We start from the raw sequence: 9,403 nt of genomic DNA, 5'->3' as shown, positions 1-9,403 counted from the left end.
GGACCATTCCTGCCTCGGGTTCTCATTGACACTCTTCTGTCCACTACACTTAACAGTCTCAATCCTTTGGCAATCCTAAACCTATCTCTTTTTCAAGGTTTAAGGTAAGTTATTTATGCCCTTCATGAAATCTTCTCTAAATGACTTAGAGCTATCCTTCTCACAATTTTTTAAAAAATGAAACTATATTCTCAATTGCCTCATGCTTTCTAGTTTGCCTTAAATCTGTCCTCTAAACTTTCAAAGTCTCTGAAATGAAATAATCCATGTACATGCTCTTTGAAAAACTACTAAGCATTATACGGACAGCTCCCAAATCATACACAGGTAGGAAATATATTCATTTATGAAATATATTGCATATATTGGCATTTAAGAAACATTATTTGTTATATTCAGTTATTTGCTCATTATTCCCATTAATTTAGAAATAAATGCGCCCAGGAGACAAAGTACTGCATTAGTTAAGAACATGGGCTTATTAAATAGAACAGAATCAAATTCTGGGTTCTCACAGAAATGGACTTATAATTAATAATTTGGCTTCTGGGTCATTTTACAATGCCTATAGTGCACCTGAGGTATTCAATTATATCCAACTGTTTGTAGTACTGTTTCAACAGGAAAATGCATTCTGATTTGCAACCTGAGAGCCTCAAAACACAGCAACCAAAAGTTCTGCATTGTAGGATAAGACAAACTAGAGACTGCATTAGGTCAGCCACACATTAACAATGTACATATCCTCATTTGTGAAAGCAAATGCACTCTGCTCTACCATCTGCATCTCCATCTTTCCCAAGGGGTTTTCCCTGTTGAAAATCCCCCCAGGGATGTTGGGGGGAATGGGTTCTAAGTCAGCCTAAGACTTATGCTCCATTGTCACCCATCAGCATATATGATATTCAGATATATAGGTAACTGACTTCTCCAACCAGGCTGAAAAACCAGGGCCCAGGTGTTGTATCTGCTTCTTGTTCCACTGAGCAACAGGCACAGGATAAGATAATAACAGCTGGCTGAATTTAGGACTAAATGCTGGCTGCGTCTGTGCCCAGAGGTCCAAGGCAACTAAGAACAACCTACTTGTAGCTCTTGTCCAGATGAGGTGTTCTAAGAGAAATTTTAAATCCATTTCCACCCACAGCTCCCAGTTTCACTGTAGAGTCTATGCTTGGACTATCACCTAGGAAAAAAAAAATGCAAATACTATCATAGTAAACTACAAACATTTTTCCTGATACTAAGGATATGGGGCTCTGCACTGACTGGGTTCTAGAAGGTAATCCACTTTACAAATAAAGCAATCTAGAAAATAACCACATCTCAACCCCTTTCTTAAATTAAATTTCTGCCTACCTTTCAGGCTAAGAATTCAAAACTTATTTGAAAACAAGGCTACCACTGCCATGTGCCACTATAACTTACGATACAACCATAGAATTCACAAATTTCAGGTTCTTCAAGCACATCAGGAAAGCAACTAGAAACTGACAGCAGTGGGACTGTGGAAGGACAACTAGATTAGACGCTAAAACACCTAAGTAGACGTCCTTGTCCTTTCTTGCTCAAGCAGACTGCAAACCCTCTGGCACGCTGTTCCCTCATCTATAAAACAGAAAAACTCCACCTCTGACACAGCTCCTAGGAAAGCTGTGAGATCAACTGAAAATATGTGCAACGGCAATGTTAAGGATGTAATGAGATACTATGTTCTTTCTAGGGTTGAGAATTATTCTTAAATAACTAACCCTTCAAATTCAACAAAGCAAAAAAGAATTGTTCTTATTAGCCAGAGTAGGATTGAACCCCCCCACAAACACAGAAAAAACCCTGCAAGTCAATTAAACATCACAGTAAGAATGATATTAATTATAAAGTTCAAAAATTTTGGAAGCCCTAGAGCTAACACAACACCAAACTATAATTTGCTTTCATGTAGGAGATTTGATTCAGAATATCCTGATAACAGTTTTTGAACATACCACATTTATAAACAGAAATCTGGTTACTGGCATCTAGGACAGCAAGGTCATTGCTCTTTTTAGGGTGTGCCGAAAACATGATTTGATTTACAGGGTGTGGGAGCAGCAGTCGGTAGGTGCACATGGGAGGTGGAACCACACTCTGCCGGAAGACTGTCACCAATACCCTGTCTGCATGCGAGAGAGAAACAGGATGAGACACATGGATGTTCAATTTGTAAAACAAGGCATCTGAACAGCACAGTACCACTAAGTAATAATGGTGGTAGAAAATATACAGCGATTCTTAAAAGTAACTGTTGGTGTTTTTATCATGAATAAGCTTAAATACAGTGTTAAGGAGGAAAGTAAGTGTCCGAGCTCTGTCTATATCTGGCTATTGTCACCTCCAGGCCTATAGCAGTCCATCTCGGGGCTTGGAGTTTCAGGTGCCAGGGACTAGGGCAAACAGGCCAAAAGGTCAGAGTTCTACCTTTAAACCTGGGCCTGCAACCAAGCCAGAATAAACTAAAATCCTTAAAGCACTTCCCTGTGCATGGATCTGGTAACAAGGCATATGTGCTTAAGTCCTCTATATAGAACATATGATTGTAAAATCAGTATTATGATCACTACACAGAACATAAATTAGTACATCAACTCACGTTACAACCTTAGAAGCAAGTTTTTCCTTCAGGTCATCAGCAATAAGTAAACTGTCTATTCAGGAAAGACTGACTTTCCGTATTTTCTTTCCCCTCACTAAACAAAAACCCTCAACCTAATTAAAAAACACCAATCCAATCCGAGTACTAGGCAGGTGTCTGTAACTTGAACTGAAAATACTGAAAAGGTATATAATTAGCAAGCAAATTATATATATAAATTAAATATGTATCAAAAAATAAAGCAACATAATGGAGTGGTGTGAGGGTCAACGTAACCCTATGTCAGGGCACAAAGACAAGGCTGACACACCAATGCCAGAAGCCTACTGTTGTCTTCCTCTCCACCCAGGGTCAGAAATGTCAATGTCTTCAAAGCCCAGACAAGTAAATGTGTAAAGGCCATGGTTGTAGTAGAAAAGGGAGTTGAGCGAGTCAGGGGGAGAGTAGAGACCATGGTTCTCAGGGGAGTACATGCCTCACCTAAGGGCGTTCCCATCCAATCGAAACCAAAACAAGTAAAAACAAACCAAACAACCAGAATAATCAATCAAATAAAAATCCTGCACTGTTTCAGTCAAACTACCACATCTGCAGGCTCCTGGCTCAGGCCCCCTGCGGGCCCATGGACACACTTTCCAGCTCCTTACTTCCATCAACAACAGCCACATTTGCCATGTCACTTAAATTCTCTCCTGAGCTCCGGTCAGTCGTCCAGTGCCAGTCATAGCAGAGGTAATGCCAGCCTTGACAGAGAACATGCAGCCGGTATGGGGTCACCGGGTCCCACATCAGAGACACAATCTTGCTCTTCCCACAGGTGCTGAAGGGCAGGCTTTGCTTGAGATACCAGTGATAGTTTCCAACAGTCCAGAGCTGAACTGCAGGGGAAAAGGAAAAGGAAGGCCATCAGAGGCAGGAGTCTGAGGACCAGACTTCATACCACTTGCTAGAGAGGGATGAGGACACCCTCTTCTTTTTCAAATGACCCTTTCTGCTCAGCCTCTTCATTAAGATAATAATATTAACAATAATTGTTAAAGTATAGTTTTTCATGAGGATAAAATATTAAGTATCAATAAGGTCAGAAGCACATGTGTTCATTTCTACCTCTACCTTCAAACTTTATAATCATGATGATGGAAGGCTCCTACCATACGACAGTGCTTTAGTGAGTTGTTTTTTTCATAAAGACTTAGAAAGAAAAAAATCTGGCAATTAAAGTATTAAAACACCCAATCCAAGAGCACTAGACTAGCATCACTATGTTGTATTACGCTTAAGACGCTTATTATTTTCTTCCAGGTGTTTTGCATGCAGTTATGTCCAAGGGAGCAGCATGCAATTACCCTTAAAAGAACAAGACCAAAACCTGTAGAGCACAGGAAATAGGAAGAAGTTGGTCAAAGAGTACAAACCATTCAGTTATACATTCCAGAGGTATAGCATGGTGACTACAGTTAACGATACTGTATTGTATACTTGAAAGTTGCTACGAGAGTAGATTTAAAATGTTCTCACCAGGCTTCCCTGGTGGTGCAGTGGTTAAGAATCCATCTGCCAATGCAGGGGACACGGGTTCGAGCCCTGGTCTGGGAAGATCCCACATGCCGCGGAGCAACTAAGCCCGTGCGCCACAACTACTGAGCCCATGTGCCACAACTACTGAAGCTTGCATGGAGGCAAGTGGAGCAACTAAGCCCGTGTGCCACAACTACTGAGCCCGCGCTCTAGAGCCTGTGCTCCACAACGAGAAGCCACCACAGTGAGAAGCCCACGCACCACAACGAAGAGTAGCCCCTGCTCACCACAACTAGAGAAAGCCCGCACGCAGCAATGAAGACCTAACGCAGCCAAAAAAAAGTTCTCACCATAAAAACAAAAATGGTGATTATGTGAAGGATGAGTTAATCAACCTTACTGTGGTAAACATTTCACAGTACATGCATGTATCAAATCATCACATTGTAGCTCCTGAATGTACACGTTACATGTCAATTATATCTCAATAAAGCTGGAAAAAAAAAGACCTAATCATGTCAAAGCCAACCTCTGTTAAACAGATGACACACATAAATGAAGATTTTAATTATATTAAGGAATTTCTTAACTCAGCAATCACAGCAAATCCAACCTAGTTCTCGAACGAGGCTACTACAATACTTCAACCTAGCTCTGGGCTAAGTCAGACTACATGCTCATGCTCTGGGAGGACAGACATTGTGGCTGTTCTTGCAGCTACACTTTTATCCTGAGCATATCACAGGGCCAGCCATTAACACCTGGTTAATCAGTGGTTCTCAACTCTGGCTACACATTAAAAAATCACCTGGGGACTTTCCTCGTGGTGCAGTGGTTAAGAATCCGCCTGCCAATGCAGGGGGCATGGGTTCGAGCCCTAGTCTGGGAAGATCCCACATGCCGCGGAGCAACTAAGCTCATGTGCCACAACTACTGAAGCCTGTGCGCCTAGAGCCTGTGCTCCACAACAAGAGAAGCCACCGCAATGAGAAGCCCACGCAGCACAAGGAAGAGTAGCCCCCGCTTGCCGCAACTAGAGACAGTCCGCGCACAGCAACGAAGACCCAACACAGCCAAAAATAAATAAATAAATAAAATTAAAAATAAATAAGTAAATAAATGTCAGTGTTTACAAAAAAAATCACCTGGAAGCTTTTTTTTTAAAATTTAATAATGATGTATAGTCCCCATTATAACACAGAGAGCAGCTCTGAAATAAGACATTGGTAGCACTTTTTTTTTTTCCTAAAGCTGCATCCAGGGTTGAGAACTATTGTGTTGAATGAATAAATGAATGAATGAGCTTCTCAATAACATTTCAGTTAAAGTTCTATTGATTAAAAAGTTTGAAAGCTACTCAGAAAATAATCAAGCAAATGAGAAGATTTATGAAAAAAATGTTCAGTGCACTGCTACTGATAGTGAAAAATTACAAAACTTTAAATGTCTAACAATATAAGATTTTTTTTTTTTTTTTTTTTTTTTTGTGGTACGCGGGCCCCTCACTGCCACAGCCTCTCCCGTCGCAGAGCACAGGCTCCGGACGCGCAGGCCCCGGACGCGCAGGCCCAGCGGCCACGGCTCACGGGCCCAGCCGCTCCGCAGCATGCAGGATCCTCCCGGACCGGGGCGTGAACCCGCGTCCCCTGCACCGGCAGGCAGACTCCCAACCACTGCGCTACCAGGGAAGCCCTAACAACATAAGATTTAATAAACTGTAGCATAAATGAATATACAGCAATTTAAAATGACACAGATAGATATCTGAAATGGAAAGTTTGTGACACACTGTAAAAGCAAGTTACAAAACTGCAGGTATCATACCTATATATTTAACAAAAATGAGATCATAGCTATACTGAGATGTATACATAAAATCTGGAAGACAAGAAACTTTAGTGATTATTACTGAGTAACAGAATTACGGAAGAACTTTTCTTCTTCCCATCTTTATTTTCTAATGCTTTCACATATACACTGAAAAATACCTATTTACAATTTGATTTGCAATTTAAAAGCTATAGAAGATTCTTACTTATATCTAATCTCATTTCTCTTTCACTTCCACAGTATTCCTTTGGCTAGCATTTTTATTTGCTACAGTGGTACCATCCATGAAGAGAAAGCACTGATGACTTGTGATGGTTAATTTACATATCAACTTGGCTAGGCTATGGTGTCTAGTTGTTTGATCAAACACTAGTCTAGACGTTGCTGGGAAGGTATTCTGCGGATGTGATTAACCTTTATGATCAGCTGACTTTAGTACAGCAGAATATCCTCCATAATGTGGATGAATCTCATCCAAAGAGTTCATAGAGCCTTAAGAGCAAAAACTAAGGCCTCCCATGGAAAACGGAATTTTGCCTCAAGACTGTAACAGAGAATCTTGTCCAAGTTTCCAGAATGTGGGCCTGTCCCACAGATTTTGGACTCAAGATTGCAACATCAACTCTTCACTGAATTTCCAACCAGCCAGCTTACCCTGATTCTATTTCTCTAGAGACCCTGCCTGATACATAACTGAAATCTATCCAATCAAAAGCTAACCACTCCCTCATCTCTACCTACCCCCCTCAGTTATCTCTGATTCCATTACAAGACTAAGTGAAAAGGATAAGGGAAACTTCATGGCCTACTACTTTCAATTACATTTTATGGGGCAGAAGGCTAAGATACTAGAGCCGTCTTACCATAGGTTTTTAGAGTAGAATTTTCTTCCCTCTGAAGGTCTTCCAGCCAAACTGCAAGCACAGTGGAATCTGCATTCCAGAGAAGGTCATTAACCTAGTAGGGAAAAAAGACCTGTCACTGGCCTTTATGTATTTACCTCAAAATCTTTATGACAGCTGAATTCCCTGCTCTCACAAGTCAAATAATTCCACACTTGAGTTGACCCCTAGCTGTAAATTACTAACCTATGGAGTTATTAAACAAATCTCTGTCATCATATGTAGAGGACTTCAAAAAAATGCATTATGTTTAAATACTTAACCAAATGAAGGTGACATTTTTAGACAAGAATATTTGAATATGGACTAGATATCAGATAATATTAAGGAATTATTACTAATTTTGTAAAGTATCATAATGGAATTGTGGTTATATTATGAAAAATGTTCTCAACTATTAGAGAAATGAATACTGAAAATATGATTTTTAAAATTAAAACCCTAGGAAATTTTTTCAAAGTGTGTGTAGGGGGTGGGGCAGAGAGTGAAGAATAGATGAAAATAATTTTGCAACATGCTGGTACATATCTGTTGAAAGTAAGTAATAGGTACATGGGAGTTCATTAAACTCTTCCCTCAACTTTTAATATATTTAAATTTTTACATAATTAAAAATTACCATGATTTGTTTTCGCTCCAGCGAAGATCCAAATGGTACACAACCTCCTTAAGGTTTACATGTTAAAAATGGCAAGTATCTTTATCACTGGAAGAATTATGCTTTTGTCAAAATAAACAATAAAAACTAGCATTTCTATTTCCTTTCTGTGTTTTATCTAGGGTGAGGAAGGAATGCTCTTTCTTCTCTACAAAATCTCCTTAGGAAAAACAATTTGGTTTATAAAAAAAAAATTCAGTCATAGGAAGCCACTATTTTTATTACTGTCTACTCTGGGGCTTCTATTTACATACCCATATCAAATACAAATCTTCTCTATAGCTGTGCAAAGTCCTCTAAATTTGATGGTAAAACAACTCAGGCACCTACCTTAACCTCATCTTTAAAGAAAGGAAGTGTAAAATGTCCATGGAGAAGTCCATTTTTCTCAAAAAACACAACATCCTGCTGATTGGGTTTATCTTGCGTAGATGCAATCAAACTGCCTGAGGGCCTTAAAGCAAACCCACAGTGTTAGAGCATCCAAAAGCTCATCCAGTTGGCTAAGAACAAGATGAAATTCAGAGAAACATTTTTTTCAGCAAAAACAAAAAGCCTCCATTCCAAGGAAGTTTTAAATCCCATGTTTCCTGGCAAGCAGTCACCCTAGTGTGGGACTATATCTGCCCAGAGGACAGAGTGCCTTTTCCTGATTTGCACAAGGGCTCTATTTGCCCACAAAGACTTAGACTGCACTTGGGTGACTTTTTAAAAGAACCAATAAATTATTTACACCATTCCCAGTATAATGTCCTATAAAACCATAAACTATTTCTCTTTCAATTATATGACTTCAGCAATATTACATGCTCAGGTAGGTATTTTTAAAGATTTCTAAATCTACTGAAAACACCCTGATTGCCCCATCTTGTTTGTATTTGTCTCTAGAGTTTTAATTCAAATACATTTCTCTCTTTTCTCTGTCATCCAATTGCCACTCAAATACTGGTGGGAAACAGATGTCTAAAACCTAGAGACCTAGGTTTTGCCTATAACAGATGCTGCTGAGGCAGAAAATATTTCTTCTATCTATAATCAGGACAGCCATACATCATAAGCAGGTTGTGACCTGCACAAGGGTACTAGGCCAACAGGTGAATCGGGCCCAAATCCAGCCCGTGTTCCTCAGCAAACAGGTCCCCTTAGTGTGGGAGTTTGTGCAGAGAAAGGAAGCCCTTTTCCTAGTTTTCACCAAAGCTCTGCTGCCCCACAGAAATTCACAGACTGCAACTTCCCTTCGAAGCACCACTTTGTTTTACACAGTGACTTCATGTAGGCCCCACCTATAACCTACAAAATGTGTGGGCCTTGGAATGATGAGGTCTGTGAAGCTCAGAATCTACTATTCAAACCACATTCAGACTTCAGGGAACTAAAAAAGAAAGATACAGGCTTACAGCCAAATGAGAAAAAGTAATTATCTCTGTGTTTTATAAACACCTACATTCAGTAGGCACCACCACTCCCACCCTAGTACCAAGAAATTCTCTGGCAAGAAGTTACAAGGTTTCTTCTCCCACTCACTTCCAAGCCAGAGCAGGTCCCAGTCCTGCCACAGGCTCACTGGTTGACTGTAAAGCAAACTCCCGGCTCCACACTCTGACCTTTCGAGACCCTGTGTAGTAGAGAGAGGGAGAAAAACAACAATGGCAAAACTTAAGGCATTGTGATAAATGTTGTCAAGTCTGAACTTCCAAACACCTTCCTTATTAATAAAAACTGTCATGGTTTCACAAAGCCAATTAGATGAATCTTGTTAAAAATTCGTAACCAGGGCTTCTCTGGTGGCACAGTTAAGAATCCGTCTGCGGGGCTTCCCTGGTGGTGCAGTGGTTGAGAGTCCGCCTGCCAATGCAGGGGACA

At 40.2% G+C, this 9,403-nt stretch overlaps 1 protein-coding gene across 1 annotated transcript in view; it reads right to left on the bottom strand.

Annotated features, from left to right (window-relative positions):
* ELP1 (elongator acetyltransferase complex subunit 1) overlaps positions 1–9,403 on the bottom strand; it is a gene marked incomplete at its 3' end in the record, with an annotated part of 34,926 nt that overhangs the window by 15,704 nt on the left and 9,819 nt on the right. Inside the window, exons 7-12 of the mRNA XM_007448451.1 lie at positions 9,065–9,155; positions 7,871–7,994; positions 6,844–6,937; positions 3,280–3,510; positions 1,986–2,156; positions 1,087–1,186 (exon numbers count right to left, since the gene is read on the bottom strand). Of these exons, the coding sequence (XP_007448513.1) occupies positions 1,087–1,186; positions 1,986–2,156; positions 3,280–3,510; positions 6,844–6,937; positions 7,871–7,994; positions 9,065–9,155 (811 nt within the window). The remainder of the gene's footprint in view (positions 1–1,086; positions 1,187–1,985; positions 2,157–3,279; positions 3,511–6,843; positions 6,938–7,870; positions 7,995–9,064; positions 9,156–9,403) is intronic.

The sequence above is a fragment of the Lipotes vexillifer genome, unplaced genomic scaffold (assembly GCF_000442215.2).
Source record: "Lipotes vexillifer unplaced genomic scaffold, Lipotes_vexillifer_v1.1 scaffold765, whole genome shotgun sequence".
Lineage (NCBI taxonomy): Eukaryota > Metazoa > Chordata > Mammalia > Artiodactyla > Lipotidae > Lipotes > Lipotes vexillifer.
The sequence above is the reverse complement of the archived record's forward strand: the minus strand, read 5'-3'. Positions and strand labels throughout refer to the sequence as shown.